The sequence below is a fragment of the Danio rerio genome, chromosome 2 (genome assembly GCF_049306965.1).
Source record: "Danio rerio strain Tuebingen ecotype United States chromosome 2, GRCz12tu, whole genome shotgun sequence".
Lineage (NCBI taxonomy): Eukaryota > Metazoa > Chordata > Actinopteri > Cypriniformes > Danionidae > Danio > Danio rerio.
This window is the reverse complement of record NC_133177.1, coordinates 27,431,343-27,449,398: the sequence shown is the minus strand read 5'-3', so window position 1 is coordinate 27,449,398 and position 18,056 is coordinate 27,431,343. Positions and strand designations below refer to the sequence as shown.

Below are 18,056 nucleotides of genomic sequence, written 5' to 3'. Positions count from 1 at the left end.
GCCGGGTATACAATCTCTTAATACAAGCTTGTCAGTCTTGGTCATTAAACAGAGGCGATTAACCACTCTCCTAAAAAGGCAGAACCCTACTTACTCAATTTAGGAGATTTTTATGTGGTCCCCATAGATCTGTTATCTACTTAATCAAGACAAAGTATTTTAATAATAATCGCACAGGATTATAAGTTTGTAGATGAAGGCCTAAATATCCACATTAAAAGTAGTTTCAACAATATTTTGTTGTTCTAAATAGTTGGCCTTTTACAGTCCAAGTATACTTGAAATAAATGCCAATTTGTTAGTCAGATCTCTAACAACATTGTATAGCGTGCCACACTGCTCCGTCTAACATGTTTTATTCCGTTACTAACCTGTACAGTGGCTTGTAGTGCTATGGACAACAACATTTATCAGTGATAATAACACGAGGTTTGAATAATTCAAAACATAACAATTTATTAGTCAGGTAAATGTATTATGCCAATTCAATCAGTCAATTCACAAATGATCAATACAACACATCAAATTATCAAAGATAAATCCAAGATGAAAGATGCATACCTGACTTCAAAAATATACATAACTAGGAGCAGGCTCCATGTTATGGGCTGATCTGGTTAGGCAGAATCGCGCCGAATCTTTCTCAGACCTTACCTTAAATAATCCAAGAATTCCCTCAAGGAAGGGGGTGTGTGTATAACAAAAGGCATTCACACTTAGGGAAAAGTCACACCCTTCACAGTGGTTCAAAAGATGCCTGAAGTTATATATTTATTGTTTTGATTATGTCTATTTCTGAGAGAATGAGACCATTGTACCAATCCCACTGAGACATATCAAATGATATCAAACATGATAGTTAAAGTCAGTTTGGTTAATCTAGAACAGTGGTTCCCAACCTGGGGTCCGCGCCCCCCTAAGGTGGGCGCCAGAGTTCACAGGGGGGGCGCGGGAGAGGATAAGTATTGAGGTAGAAAAAGGCATAAAAATGCTCCACTATTATACAGGGCTGTACAATTAATCCAAAATCCGATTTCGATTTCAAACGATTATAAAAAAGCATTAATCAAGATAAACAATTATATGCATCATATACCGCCCCCTTTCCAGTTGTATGTGTTGCGAAAGACCGCGTGCTCATGTGTGTGTGCAACACGCACACGCAGTCAGAAGCATGCGGCCGGTCAGCATTCGCTCTCATTCGCACCCTGAGACGAGCAGAGGAGCGCAGACATCTAGTCATCTTAACGTGAGCGCTTTAATGGTCAAATAGGTGTCAAAACGCGGTGTTTAGTGATTATTTATATTAACCCTCATTTGTGTAATAAACAAACGAGTTGAGGATCAAAAGACGTGAAAGAGAAACTATTAAAGAGACAGCGCAAAATATTCCTGCTGCCGCCTGTTTTTATTATCATTAATCAAACATAACGAGAAAATCTTTCTCTGCTCTTGACTGAAGGATTTCTGTAGCTGAAGTGTTTTTCTTACAGTGGAGATGCTTAAACCACAGTTTGTTTTATATTTTTATTCTATTGTATTTATTTCTCTTTCCTTTGCAGGGTGGAAAATAACTGTATATATACACTTGAAGTCAGAATTATTAGCCCTCCTGAATATTAGCAACCCTTTTCCTGGCCAATTTCTGTTTAATGGAAAGAAGTTTTTTTTTTTTTTTTTTTTTTTTTTTTTACTTATTTCTGAACATAATAGTTTTGATATCTCATTTCTAATTACTGGTTTCTTTTATCTTTGCTATGATGACAGCACATAATATTTTACTAGATGTTTTTCAAAATATAAGCATTCAAATTTAAGTGCAGTTCAAAGGCTTAATTAGAGTATTTAGGCAAGTCATTGTATAACAGTAGTTTCTTCTGCAGACAATCAAAAATATATATTGCTTAAGGGGGCTAATAATATTGATCTTAAAATAGGTTTCAAAATATTTAAACCTGATTTTATTCTAGCTAAAATAAAACAAATAAGCCTAGAAGAAAAACAAATATTAGAGGAAATACTGTTAAATTCCTTGTTCTGTTAAACATAATTTGGGAAATATTTATTTAAAAAAAATTCTCAGGAATATATGTATTTTTAAGTACCAAAAAAAAAAAATCAAAACACATGCTTAAAATTCCAACATAATAGTAAAAATAATTAAAATAAATAACATTTTGCTCACTTGCGCAATGTGCTTGTCCAACTTCTCGTAAAGGCAAAATCAAAACAAAAATGGCAGACAAACATCAATTTAATGATTCTTCAGAGGCGAAGAAAAAGATTAGACAGTATGACAAAGTCTATCTAAATACACATAAACACACACATACAGTAATATATATATATATATATATATATATATATATATATATATATATATATATATATATATAAAAATATAAATATATACGGTACATATGTGTGTGCGTGCGTGCGTGTGTATTTATATGGTGGGGGGGCTCCAATGTTTGTATATGTTCATGGGGGGGGCCCCAGAGAAAAAGGTTGGGAACCACTGATCTAGAACATTCAAACATTGAAATGACCATATGCGTGAGATGGGGGGATGAAGCCGAGTTTCAGCAGACTCAGATGCAAATGCAGCAGGAACTAGTTTTTCCCGCATTCCCACCTGCTGGGTTGTTAAGTCACCAGTCTCTGTTTTCAGCTCATGTTTTGAATTGTCAAAGATATCAAAATATTTGTAATATTTCAACTCTTACACAACTAAATAATTAGACTTACTTTGCTACTGGTCATAATAGTGGTACTTGGAGAAAAACTATTTCTTAAATGAGCACCCTGACCTGATGAGGAAGAGAAGAAGACAAAGGCGAATAAGGCCTATTTGACAGATTTTTGGTGCACCTAAAAGTGTTCCTGGAGCTTCGTATGATTACAGTTGAACCACTGAAACCACTGAAAGACTGTTGTAGTTTACAGAAGGTCAGAGAGCTCTTAGATTTCATCTAAAATATCTTAATTTGTTCATTCATTCATTCATTTTCTTTTCAGCTTTATTAATCTGGGGTCATCACAGCGAATGAACCGCCAACTTATCCAGCATATGTTTTACGCTGCGGATGCCCTTCCAGCTTCAACCCATCACTAGGAATCATCCATGCACACTCATTCAAACACACTACGGCCAGTTGAATGGTACATCAATAAGAAAAATAACAATGAAAAAAGCTTTTGATGAAAAGAGACTAGGCTGATGTGTGTTGCTTAGGGTGGCTGTTCTAGCAGGTCAGGCGAGAGCTCAGTTTCTTTGTGATAAATGAGCTAATGACACTTTAAGTGGGTTGAGACTCTAGAGAGAAGTGCCAGCGAGATGCCACTTCTGCGAGGGGAAGGGGGCGAGGTTTCCCTATGTCTCCCTACAGCATTACAACACCTGAAACAACACATCAATCTCTGGTAAGGAGAGTCAGAGGTTTCCCGGCACAGACACTGGCATTGCAAAAACAAGCACCTTCGTAATACACACCTGTGAAAAATCACTTTCATTACAAGACACCTAAACAACATCTGCAATCATAACTACAACAACAGCATAGCATTTGAAAACAGTCCAAAAATATGTGTCGAAAAACAAAAAAACAGTCCAAAAATAAGTGCAATACTTAAATTCAGTAATTTGTTTGAAGATTTAAAACATTTGCTGGACATTCGCTCTGCTTTAACCTTGGATGCATCATTGCAAAATATTGGAAGTTCATACAATTTTGCATCATGCTCAGATCATGCATCTAAAAAAATGTAAAATTCAAAACAGCCATCTCAACAAGAGGAGGTTAGGGTGTGTATCAAAATTGTACAAAAGGAAATCCTTTATTTTAAAGAAAACTAAATATACTGCATGATAAGACTATTTAAGTGAAAACGAATTATATATATATATAATTTTATATGTATAAGCCTGCATTTATTGGTCCAAAATAGTGCTAAAACCAAGCGGCAACCTCCTGCTCTCCATCGTGAAGCAAATACGGAAGTAACTGAAACTGCAATTCATGGAAATTCCACTAGTCCTGGCTCCATAATAAAGCAAACTTCTATTGAAATTATATATAGCTAATATTACCCTTCATGACAACTGTGAGGGGGATGATTATAACTAATCCAACTAGTTTATATTAAGTTATTTTAAGTCTGCATAATTAAGGGTGTGGCCACATGAGTGACAGCTAAGTCTCTCTGGTTGCAGTCACTTCACCACGTTCGTTTTGTTTTATGTGGCTTTACACAGTCAGCTGCTTTTTGGAATTATTTCTTACAATTATCAGATAATATGACATGCTGTGTGCCCTTCATAGTCCTCACAAACCATTCATGTGGCCTCCTTTTCCTAGATAAGTAAAAATATATACTTATATACCATCCCTATAAATGTATTTGTTTTATTTATGATTATTTATCATTTATATTTTTCTTTAGAACTTCAATGCACTCCAGAATCAGACAGGTCGATTAACTGTAGGCTGTAGAATAGTCATCTAAAACGCTTTCATACAGTGTTATGCCTGGATTTCATCAACAGCCTTGCATTTACTAGCACAGACTATATTTAAAGTATTTGGAAGTAATTTGCATTTTCCTCCTGTAGAAAAACGGCATAAGAACAATGCTTAGTGGCTCAGTGCATTAGAACATTCTTTTTAAAAGTCTAAATACTTTATTGATATACAACCAAGCACATGGGATCAGAACACAAATGAGTCACAGGTAATAAAGTATTAAGCAGGCGTTAGTAGCTCCACTCACACTTCGCCTCTTTGCCTTTGTTTGGTGTTCCCAGGGCAGTGCGATGATGCACAAACAAAATGGCGATGGTTGGCCACGCCTAGCTTCTTTTGGGTTCTACAGAAACCGTGAAGTCAACGATACTACGTCCATATCTTTTACAGTCTATGGTTAAAACTGAAATTTTGTCTTATGAATTATTATGTTTCAAAATTTAATTTATTCTGTTCAGTGCCCTGCGTTCCTCCAGAAATTATTCTAACATGATTTGATAATTAAGAAACATTAATACTGAAAAAAGTAATGTTGCTGTTGCAAGTTAATGTTTTTATTGAAAATTTATTTAATAGAAAATTTAGAAACTGTTTATTATTATTCTTGAAATAATGTTTCAACATTATTACATGTAACATATTTATGTAAAAAACACACTTAATCATATTAACATACATTTTTATTATAATAAAAACCTATCAAAAAAGTGATACTTAGCTTTATTATAGTCAAAATTATTAAAAAAGAACTGGCCAATAGGAAAAATGTTATAATGTAAGAATGGGGGCAAATTGTCAACCCAGGCGCATTATTAATACGTACCCTTGTATACATTTATGGACAGAGTGAAATACATTCCAGGAGCCACGGTTTTTTTTTTGCAGTTTTTTTTTTTCCTGCAAATTCACTAATGGCCATTGTGTATGCTTTGTGTCATTTGCGCCTGCTGTTCTCGTGTAAATCCACCAAAGGCCACTTTGTCAGTTAGTGACTGATCAACTGACCATTATCCCCACCCCCCTCCTTCACTAACCCAACCGATAATGTTTTCAAAAGCAACAATTTATCCGATCACCCCTTCCCTAAATCCAACTGACAGGAACTTTGCTTCTATCCAAAAATGCAAATAAAATTTATGCGCAAAATTTTTTTTTACAACCGATTGTTTATTGCACAGGGGCGAGGCAGTGGCGCAGTAGGTAGTGCTGTCGCCTCACAGCAAGAAGGTCGCTGGGTCGCTGGTTCGAACCTTGCCTCAGTTGACGTTTCTGTGTGGAGTTTGCATGTTCTTCCTGCCTTCGCATGGGTTTCCTCCGGGGGCTCCGGTTTCCCCCACAGTCCAAAGACATGCTGCAGGTGAATTGGGTAGGCTAAATTGTCCGTAGTGTGTGAATGTGTGTGTGGATGTTTCCCAGAGATGGGTGGAAGGGCATCCGCTGTGTAAAAACTTGCTGGATAAGTTGGCAGTTCATTCCGCTGTGGCGACCCCGGATTAATAAAGGGACTAAGCCAACAAGAAAATGAATGAATGAATGTTTATTGCACATATCCAAAATGTGCATAAAAATAGGTGGATGGAAACAAAGCTTCTGTTTTCAAAAGCAATCCAAAAAAAAAGAAAATCTATCATAGCTGCCTTGTTTTTAGAGCTTACCACAATCTCATCCTGTTATTTACTTTGACTCAAACCTAGTTGTTGCAGTCAACTCCTCACTGCATCTCAAGTCTGCTTATATACTGTATGTACAGAGCTACTGGGCAAACTAGTAACAGTGGAACAGCCGTCCAATGGCGATCAGCAGTCAACGTCACGACACCAGACAGAGTGGATCAAAGAGCAAGTAATTTTTATAGAAACTTTATCAACGGATACCAAATGGCTTGTAGCTAAAAACATGGAAAGAAAGGAAAGTAAAGTACAAAACAAAGAATGTCAACAAACCAAACGAAGTATACACACACTGGAAAAGCTTTTTAAAATGCAATCTACTGTAAAAGTACTACAACAAAAACATATCTATTAAATACTTTTATATCTGTTTGCGTGTAGCTTGAAATACTGTATAAAACATAACCCCCAAATGTGCTCCTGCTGTCAACAGGGCAGTGGTGTAAACAGAGACAAATGACTAAGCATCTCTGGTCACACACCCACACGAGCGCTAATGGCTGCTCAGTTGTGGAGATATAGATCTTTCTGTCATGAGGCATCCAGATAACTCAGCCGAAAATGGAAGGACACCTCGCGGCATGTGCCATGTGACCTTTGGCATGACCTCGTTCCCTCTGTGCTCTGCTGGAATGCCCTTCAAATGGGAATCTAGGGCAAGTGTCTGTTCAGCCAGCCATGTGCAGCTGCCACCAACATGAACCTGCCCAGGATGCTGCATTAACTACAGGTATGAGTGTTATTAAAGAGCACGTAAAAGAACTGAATTTGAATTAATTATTGATTGTTGATTTTCGGTCACACTTTAGGATGGTCCATTATTTAATGTATTTACTAACATGAACAAAGAATGAAAAAGGCACTTATTTATGCATTTATTCATCTTTGTTTACATTGGTTATTGAAAATAAATTTGTTCACCTCACAGTGCAATAACTAATGCTAACAAGCACAACTTTGAATTTTAATAATGCATTAGTAGCTCAAACTATGTTTAATAAAATTTAAATATTTTTAAAGTACAGAATTTGTGTATTTATATATAAATATACACAGTACATACACTGTAATAAATGCAGGGTTCCACACAAATCATTAATGTTGTCCCAACGCAAATTGATTAGGTTAACTTAACACTTTTAACAAATTTATGTGGATTAAATCTAAAAAAAATTAAGTTGTCCCAATGAAATATTAAGAATTGTGTTGTTTTAGCTCATTTTAAATTAGTTAGAACGAGCAAAAATAAATAAATAATTTGAGTGTATGTAATTACAAACTGCATTTTGGATGTAATGAGATTGTAATTACATTGTTATAACATTAAATGTACATCAAAGATGTACTCCGTAATTATAAACTTTTGTCTTGTGTGCAGTTACTGTGTCAATACATTGTAGTTTACTATGTCATTACATTGTAACTACATCCAAGATAATATTTATGAATGCAAATGTTTCTTTGTATATTGCATATACAGTATTTGTTTTTTTTAATAGTTGTATACATAAATATACAGGATACAAATGTAATTACTATCTTAATTGCTATGTCATTATATTAATTACAATAAAGATAATGTTTATAAACTTAATTGTTTCTTTGTATATTTCATGTTCAGTATTTGTGTATTCATAAGTAAATATACATAGTACATATGTAATTACAAACTTATTGGATGTAATTACTATGTCTTTACATTATAGTTACTATGTAAAAATATTGTAAAAACATTGTATGTTGCAAATTCAGTATTTGTTTTTTGTTGTTGTTGTATACATAAATATACATAGTACACGTGTACAATGCAGTATGCAGCATGTAATTACAAACTTTCATTTTGGAAATAATTATAATTACTATGTAAAAAAAAACATTGTAATTACATTAATATTACACTGTTATTACATAATTACTATGTAACAACATTGTTATTACACTATTATAACATTAATGAAATGTTTATTCCATAGTAATTATAATGTAATGACATAATAATTACATTCAAAAATAAAAGTTTATATTTAATAAGTTTGTAATTACAAATGTACTGCATATATTTATGTATAAATACACAAATACTGTACATGAAATATACAAAGAAACATTTAAGTTAAATATTATCTTGGCCACAAAACATACAAAGTTTTTACTATGTTATAACAATGTAGTTGCAACATTAAAACACTGTAGTTACTACACAGTAATTATAATGTAATGACATAGTAATTACATCCAAAATAAAAGTTTGTAATTACGAATGCACTGCATTTATTTACATGTTAATATACAAATACTGTACATGAAATATAGAAAGAAACATTTGAGTTTAGAAATATTATCTTGGATGTAGTTACAATGCAAGAACATTGTAAAAACTATGCAATGACAGAGTAATTAAGTTTGTAATTGCATGTGCACTGTGTATATTTACATATACAACTATGAATAACCAAATACTGTGTATGCAACATGCATTTTTTTACTATGTTAAAACAACGTAACTACAATGTTGATACATAGTAATTATAATAATATTGCATAGTAATTACTGTGTTGATACATAGTAAATGCAATGTTATAACAATGTAGTTTCAAAGTTAGAGCAATGTAATCACAACGTTATAACTTTGTAGTTATAACATAGTAATTGTAATAGAATGATATAGTAATTACAGCCAAATATAAAAGTTTGTATTTGTATATTTACGTAGTAATACTTTACATGAATTATACAAAGAAACATTTAAGTTTATAAATATTATCTTAGATGTAGATGCATTGTATTTACATTGTTATTGCATTGTAATGCAATGACAATTAAGTTTGTAATTACATGTGCACTGAGTATATTTACAAATACAGCCATGAATACCCAAATACTGTATATGCAAAATACATTGTTTTACAATGTTATAACAATGTATTTACAATGTTGATACATAGACTTTACAATAATATTGCATAGTATTTACAATGTAACTACAATGTTTTAACAATGTATTTACAATGTTACTGCATATTATTCACAATGTTTTTACAAATTACAATGTTATAACAATGTAAAAATGATTTAATTACACTGTTGATACATAGTAATTACTAGGTTGTAACAATGTAACTACAATGTTTTTTTACATCGTAATCATAACGTAATACACAAATACTGCACATGAAATATACAAATAAACGTTTGTTGATAAATATTATCTTGGATGTATTTACAATGCAATTACATAGTAATTAAGTTTTTAATAACATGTGCACTGTATATTTACATTTACAGCCATAAATAACCAAATACTGTATATGCAACATACATTTTTACAATGTTATACCACTCTATTTACAACGTTGATACATAGTAATATGAATAATATTGCAAAGTAGTTACAATGTAACTACAATGTTACAATTATGTAATTACAATGTTATTACATAGTAGTTACAATGTTATTACACAGTAATTACGATGTTATAACAATTTAGTTAAAATGTTTATTTGTTGTAATTACAAGAATATTACATAAAAATTAATGTTATAATAATGTAACTACAATGTTTTTACATCAAAATCGAAACATAAATACAGTTTACATCCAAAATAAACTTTGTAATTACATATGTACTGCATATTTTTACATATAAATACTTAAATACTGTACATGAAATATGTAAAGTGACCACAGTTTCAAATCCCAGCTAAATATCCAATGCTCCATGTAGCAAATGAAAGTTGTAATTATACTTCCATCAACTGCATTAAAAACTTGTAAATTGCTACAGCCTGTACTCCAACACTGCAAATAATAGCTTTCTAGTCCAAATATCTAAAAATTCTTAAATATAAAAGCATTCTAAAAAGCAAAAATTGTATCTATTTTCAGGAATAATATGCCAAAATGAAGTGAAATAACAAAATTAAGGTATATAAGACAAAAATGTAGGATATTGGAGCAAAAGTGTCAAATCTGACTCACATAATATATAATATAATATAATATAATATAATATAATATAATATAATATAATATAATATGTTTATAATATTTTATTTTATTGTGTTTTGAACAGTTGCTTTCATCAATCCACCTCTGACCTCAACATCTTCAGGTAATTCTGATGTTGTTTCCATTGTCTTTTGTCTATGATCCTCTGTAACTGTGCAGAAAATAATCTACTGCTGTCCAGAATCAGCTGGTTTGTATTAGTCTGGCATCTCAATGGAGACCAGTCCACTATGGGTGACCCTACCGGTATATGTGAAGTACCAGTGGTGAAGCTCTTTGCAATCATTAAGAAACACCTCTAAACCCTATACCCATTATCTAAACCCAACAGACACCAGATATAAGCTAAACACTCCAGCAACCAACCACCAATGCAAGAACAAATCCTGAACAAACATGCAAAAAGAAAAAAGAAAAAAAAAAACACCGATGAATACATTTTTGTATTTTTGTAAATAATATGAAAACTCTGACAAGCTGAAGAATTAGTTTCTAACTGAGAGATTTTAGCTTTTGTCTGTGTTGTGATGTGAGATTATTTCCTGTAGTTTGTTGTAATCATCAGCTGTATTTTCTCAATTAAAAAGTACTTCCTACTGAACTACAAATCCCAGATGTCTTTGCCCCAATCACTCCTCATTTGGACACAAACACACAAACACAAACACACACACACACACACACACACACACACACACACACACACACACACACACACACACACACACACACACACACAGCTGATACTCATGATCATTGATCACTTGAATGATTTAAACCCCTCTGATTCTCACTCAAGTGGCTGAGACTTGTTTACTGTTTAGTGACATTACAGCGCGTTTCCTTTCTCTTTGCTTTTCCGTGTTTTGATCCTCGCCTTGTTTTCTTGTTTTACTCCTGTCTGCTGCCTGCCTTCTGACCACTCACCTGATATTTGACTACGGCTCTGGATTTGCCTGTTTACATCTGTTTGCCCCGGTGTTAACCGTTGCTTGCCTGACCATTCTGTTTAATAAATCCTGCATTTGGATCCGCAGACATGTTGTCAGCATCACTTCATGTTACAGTCTAGGCTTTCCATGCCCTTTTTACATTTTCCTTTCTTCATGTGTTCACTGCTTTGGTAACACTTTATAATAACTACACACTATGAAACATTTATTAAGCATTAGCAAATAGTTAATTCATTATTTGTTAAGCATTAACCCTCCATTAAAAGATGTTAGTAGGCAGTTTATTAATACTCCATCAGTTAATTTATGTCTGTGGTGAATACACCATGTGTGCCTTTTAAATGTATGGAGTTTTCTTTAAGCAAAAAGATCACTTTTAATAATAAAGGACATTAAACTAAACTAAACAAACATTAAACTAGTGAAAATGAAGCAAATGAAAAAAAGCCAATGAAAATCAAAAAAATATCAGCCAAGCAGTAAATCTGTTAAACAGATCAAGATCATTATACAATAATTCTGCAGAATTAAAATCCTGAATTATTTATTTATAGCTCTTTTGTCATTGAGCAAATTCAAACACCATATTTTAAAATGCTATTAACATCAACTCTGCAATATTGTTAGTGAAAAGCCTCACCTGAGTGACCTTCTCTGTCACATTATGGGTCCGGTCGATCAGCTTGCAGGGGGCGATGATGTCAATCTCACCGGTGGGGACTGCAATTAATGCGTCCGGCTTCATATCTATTAAGTTGTGTGATATTTGGGTGCCCCGACCTGAGCTCCGGAGCCGAATGAGATCTGAGTCAGAAGTAGCATTCTGTAAGCTGGCTTTGCGGTGCATGGCACCTAGGAGAAAGAAAACACACAAAGATCTGATTGATGTCATAAAGCAGTGTTTCTCAACCACGTTCCTGGAGGACCACCACCTCTGTACATTTTTCCATGTTCCATTTTCCATGTTCCATTAGTAAAGACTGAAAGACCTGTAATGGGTGTGACAGACAAAGCAGACTTCCAAAACATGCAGTGTTGGTGGTCCTCCAGGAACATGGTTGGGAAAAACTGTTATAAAGCATACCTTGGCATGCATTTGATTAAAAAAAAAATTTGTGTGTGTCCAAAACATTTTTCATCAAACTGCTTTACGATCTTGATGGTATAGGAATTTGTACTTGCATCAAAATTGCAATTAAAAATAACTGTACAAACTATTTGTCTGACAGGTGTAAGTAATTTATTTATATAATTTGTGATTGTTTCATTTGGTTAAAGATGTCCAATGCAAATGTCAGTTCACTCATGTTTAGAATCAGATCATTATCCATCATGTGCAGATCTGTAATTGTGGTGTTGTTGAATTACTCACTCACCAGATCAGAATCTGCATCCAAGCATTTATTCAATCCAGCAGTGTCACTATTCATATAGATGTTTGTTTGAATAAATTTTACAATGATAATGGTGGGCTGCAATGGCAAGCAATGATAAATTATATGCAATGATTATATGTGTGGCACGATCTTATATTTTTTAATGTGGACACAGCTTCAAATACTTCTTTATGTCAGTCATGAAGCAAAAGCTTAAGGCTTGATTAAGGCTGCCATTCCTGATCTTGCAGCTTCAGAGAGCATTTTAAAGAGATGTGAAGCAAAATTGCTCACTGTGGTGTTTTTGACAAGATAAAAAATGTTTAATTACACTATCATTGGGACATTTAACCAATAAAAGTAATAGACTTTTTATCAGCTTGTGTAAAATAAGCATCCGAAGTCACCTTATGTGTCTAGTGTGGCTGGTTTGTAGTTTGTCCACTGGTTATTCCACTGACCACTGGTGGTAAATCCTCACCACAGCTTACCATGAGCAAACCAAAAAAATCTGCCCATTCCATTACTCTGACCAACTCGCCTTGCCATAAAAGCTTGACCCTTGTAAAAATCACTCAGATCTTTATTTTACCCTGTTTCTCAGGCATTCCAATATATTGATTACAAAAATTGATGATCAAATCTACACAGACCTTAATAAATGGCCGTGTTAAAAGACAATAAAAGACATTTGCTTTGCATGTCACTTGTGACATGATCTTTTGGCTCATTTTTGACTGTATGACCACTGTATGACCAGGTGTACCTGTTTTTTTCTTCTACCACTGAGTAATCAGATTTCCCTGTTATTCTTTTCTCATCCTCAACCAGAGATATTTTCATTAAAAATAAGAACTATACTAAATGTGCTGTCCCCAAATTTTAAATATATAATCATAAGAGAGATTTCAATTTTATTTTTACCACTAAATTCGATAATACATTTCAGAAATCTGGTCAGCGCATTCAACCTTCTATTTTACCTGTGCTACTGGGTCTGACTGGCAGTTTTCTGTCCCAGTTAAAGTCATTGGTGGAGGGTGAGGGCCTCATGCCACACAGGCTCTCACAGGAGCGGCTGTGGGCCATGCTGCAACTGGACGGAGACGCCTCTGAGGTGAGGTTGTGCAGACGTGGGGAGGACTGCGAGAAGCCCTGAGGCAGAGGAGGAGACACTTCTGATGGCCGCAGCTCACTTTCAGACTCAGTCTGAGCCTTATCTTCCCAGAACAACAGCTGAGATCCTCCGAGTGCTGAGCGTTCAGGTAGGGAGAGCAGTTTGTCCAGGGCTACTGACTCATGGCCCATATGAGGCATCGGCTGCATGAAGCCTTTTTCAGTGTCTTCATGCAGAGACTGTTTACTGCCACTCAGAGAGTGCAGCAAGGGCAGTGGCAGCCGGAGACGACGTCGTCTTGCTGAGGAAATACCCAAGGGTAAGAAATAAATGTATTGTGTTAGATCATAATTACACACTACACTGTTAACAATTTCCTGTAGAATCTACAGTAACTTACTTGCAGCAGTTCACCAGTAACTTACAGTAAATCAATTAGAGCAAAAATACTGTATTTACATTGACAGCACCATTGCTATTGCTGTATATCTACAAAATTGTAATATGGTAATTTTCACAATACAGACCGCATAACTGTCCTACATTAAAATACAGTTCATATTAATGTTAAATACTATATAATTTACAAAAATTGTTGACTGTGCACTACATTTGCATTAACATATTATAAAAAATATTTTGAGATAATACATAAAAACCAAGATGATCATAAAATACTAAAATGTGATTAATAACGTATGTTCTAGATTGGGACTGATACAGTTTACATAAGAAAACATATTAAAAGCTATGATGGAAAAAAACATTTATCAAATAAATTCCCTGATGTGCAACAAAAAAAAAATCCATCACACAGATCATGTCTCATGACTCAATCCCTATGCCTAAGGCAAAGTTTGTCATCAAAATGGTTTGGTGGTTGATTTCCCTCACAGGAGTGTCTCTTAAGATTGTAACCCCAAACATCAAGCTTCTTCCTCTAAATGCAAGATGTCATGATAGCAATCGCTATTTTTGTGTCTCTCAAAGAAACTCATTTATTACAGAAAGTGATGATTTTGATCTCTTTAACACTAGATACAAAACAATCATTTATTTACTAATGATTTATGCAGTATTGCAATTTCTAATGCTACATTTGCAACAATGGTTAGAAACATAACTAATGATTATAGGTAACAATCCGAGTCCCACAGAAGAGATGTCGGTAAAAACTAACACAGCCTAAGATGGCTTCACTGAATGCAATTTATAAACAGGCTTGTAGTCTGACAACATAAAACAGCCAGCAAACAGCAATATGAAAATTCCAATAAATTATAAATACATGTATATTTTTGAGTGGTTTAGATTTTTACAGTTTATTTGTATTAATAATTTCTTAATTTGCAGAGTACTGATTACGTCACCAATTGTTGGGTCTTTAATGACAAGCATTCAAATGTTTCATTATGCAGTCATTTGTGCAACAGGAAGCTTCTGTTTTCACTTTATTTCTGTTTTTACTGGACAAGAAGGACAAATCTTGTTGTTACTGTCACACAAATTTATTCAACAGTTTCTTCTCCACAGTGTCAGCAGGGATGGGCAAAATTACATTGAAATGTATTAAAATAAAAATACAAAATACCTCAATTTTAGGTGTATCAAAACAAACTAAAATACACCTTCTATCAATAGGCATATTGGAATCAATCCCTTCACTATTTAACTGGCTTAGTAAAATAAAACAATGTTTGACAGGAACAGGAACTGAGTTTAAGTCTGCTTCTCTTTCAACTCATTCACTTCTAAAAATGTAGCTTGTGTTTCTCTTAAATTTTAGCATAAATTTTTTACAAATTTCATACAGAAAGCATTGTCTTAAAGATGATCCTTTCTTGTCACTTTAAAAATCATACAATGCAGATAATGAGATGGAATATTATACTATATCTCTTGATTGTGAAAATTGCCACCACCTCTTAAAAGTCTTATATTTCAAAATGTTTGTAATTGAAATCTTCAATACTCAATATAAAAATCACGATTTCTGAAAACTACTAAACTACTAATATCTCCAGTTTTAGTCATTTCTATATTATTTTGAGACTGTACTCTTTAATACACAGCATAAAACATACTGTACTGTACAGGAAACGCGAATGCAGGGAGAACATGCAAACTCCAAACAGAACCTCCAACTGAACCAGCCGAGGCTCGAAACAGCAACCTTCTTGCTGTGAGGCGACAGCACTACCTACTGCGCCACTGCGTCGGTTAATAAGAATATGTAAATAACTAAATTTTGGAAAAAATGTCAGATATAACCTTATAATTCTAAGGTGATGATATCTCAAAAAAATAAATAAATAAAATCAAAATAGCTTTCTGTTTTTGCTGCCATATAACTTGAGTTGAAAGTTTTTGACCAGTCTGTAGACTTGAGTATTATTCCATATGTTTGTCTCTTACTGATTAACTATGTCAAATTGTGTAATTAACTTTTAAGCTTTAAGTTTTGTAGGAATCGCCACTGTACTTTTTTATGTTGTTTGTCTTGTTTTCCTGTTTCATTTTGACTTGCTCCTGAATCTAACCATACTATTACAATTTAGTATTTAAAATACATATTTGAAATACATGTATCCTAAATACTACCCATCCCTAAAAGTCAGTATATTCAGCACATTCTTGAGTAATGCAAAACAAAGCTCAGGTGCATATGAGGTAATATGTCAGAGGTGCGTCCTAGCACAAAACATGAACTTGCACACTATACTAGTCTTACACATGCAGCCAGACCTCCGACTGATGGCTGAAGCTCTGAGAGCTTCAACCTATTTGAATAGTCAGGAACAGCCCACTATGTTAAATGATTGACAATTTAACCAACCAATCACATTTCATTTTGTGCCATGCCATGTTTGTGGGCATAGAATTTTCCTCAAAATAACGAGTATCCACAAATAAAAAACAGATACTGTTTTAAATGATGTCTTTTCCTTATGTTTGTGACCAAAATGACAGAATACCTGAAAGTTTTCACTGCCAACAGAAAATAATGTCATCAATATAAATAATTGTTTTGTTTTTTTATCCGCTCAGCCTTGTTTCCATGTGGACTGATAAAGAATGCAGCACACTTGACAGACACTCGTGACAATCCTGTACATTTAAACTAATCAGAGGATAACTGAGGATCTGCTAAAGTGTTTTCAGTAAAGTGTGCCACATGCATCAGACATTTAGCCAAAGGTCAATGGCAAGGGCAGTGCTTGGCTTGAGGTCTGAGGTTGAGACAAATACTATACTGACACTGAGAAGAAGAAACTGTTGAACAAAGTCATTATTTTTGTTTTATGTGCACCTAAAAGTATTATCTGAGCTTGATAATATTTTATTGAAGGTATATGGTTTGTAATGAGACTTTTTTTTGGTGTTTTTTCTGACTTTGAATCTTGCTGTCTATTTTTCACCTAAAACTCAACTTGTGTTCTGAAGACTAAAGAAGGTCTCAGGGGTTTGAAACAACATGAGGATGAGAAATAAACAGGGTTTAAATTACAGGGGAGTGTGGGGGGATTGACCTCTCTATTTAACACTTGATCCCCCCTGAAGGATGGGAATAGAAGTTGTATAGGGGGTCAGCCAATTAATACTGAGAAATAGTTCGCCCTGTATTTTAATAATATTGTTAATAATTAAAATAATATATCATATAAATATACATTTGACGACCCCTATAATGGTTCATATAATTGTGAATGCATAATAACTCCAATCAGACAATGTGAGAAAAAAGTTCATTTAACAGTCTGAAACTAGCAGATCTAAAGCACCGATAGACATCTTATTCACAAGACTGTTTCCTATTTAAATAGCTGTTTGTGTCTACATATAGCCTCAAAGTAAAGTCAAATCAGCTGCATAGTTTGTATAGTTTGGCCAACACTAACATCTGAAATAATCAGAAGAAAGCTACTGTAAGTCAAAATACAGTAAACAACCCTCCAAACACTAAAAACTTAAATATGTTTTATTAATAAATTTGATAATTTAAATAAATACATAAATGACTGAAGCATGTATTACACAAACTATTATTACTAAAAGAATTGACCCCCTCCCTGATCGTCAACGTATAATTTGCACACTGTTAATAAATATTTTTTTACATATACCACTGATTAAACAAAAACAAAACTGATAGTCTTGAATATAAACCTAAAATACCTTTAGAGAGCCACGGAATGGGGTTTTTGTTGTTGATGTCTCTGCCTGGTGAGCTGTCGAGGGGTCTGTCCTGCTGATCTGCCAGCTCAAAGTTCAGGATAAACATGATAACTAAACCGTCCTCGTTCTTAACAGGAACCACGTCCACAAGGCAAGGCAAACACACACCTGCGTGAAGAGAGAAAAAAAATCTCTCAAAATAACGGTCACACATTCAAAATCTAAAAAGAC

The 18,056-nt window shown here is 33.9% G+C and overlaps 1 protein-coding gene across 2 annotated transcripts in view; it reads right to left on the bottom strand.

Moving 5' to 3' along the window:
- Positions 1 to 18,056, bottom strand: part of kcnh2a (potassium voltage-gated channel, subfamily H (eag-related), member 2a) — a 90,232-nt gene that overhangs the window by 51,589 nt on the left and 20,587 nt on the right. For both annotated transcript variants that reach the window (NM_001042722.2, XM_073919476.1), the window contains exons 3-5: positions 17,826 to 17,993; positions 13,516 to 13,950; positions 11,797 to 12,008 (exon numbers count right to left, since the gene is read on the bottom strand). In NM_001042722.2, the coding sequence (NP_001036187.2) occupies positions 11,797 to 12,008; positions 13,516 to 13,950; positions 17,826 to 17,993 (815 nt within the window). The remainder of the gene's footprint in view (positions 1 to 11,796; positions 12,009 to 13,515; positions 13,951 to 17,825; positions 17,994 to 18,056) is intronic.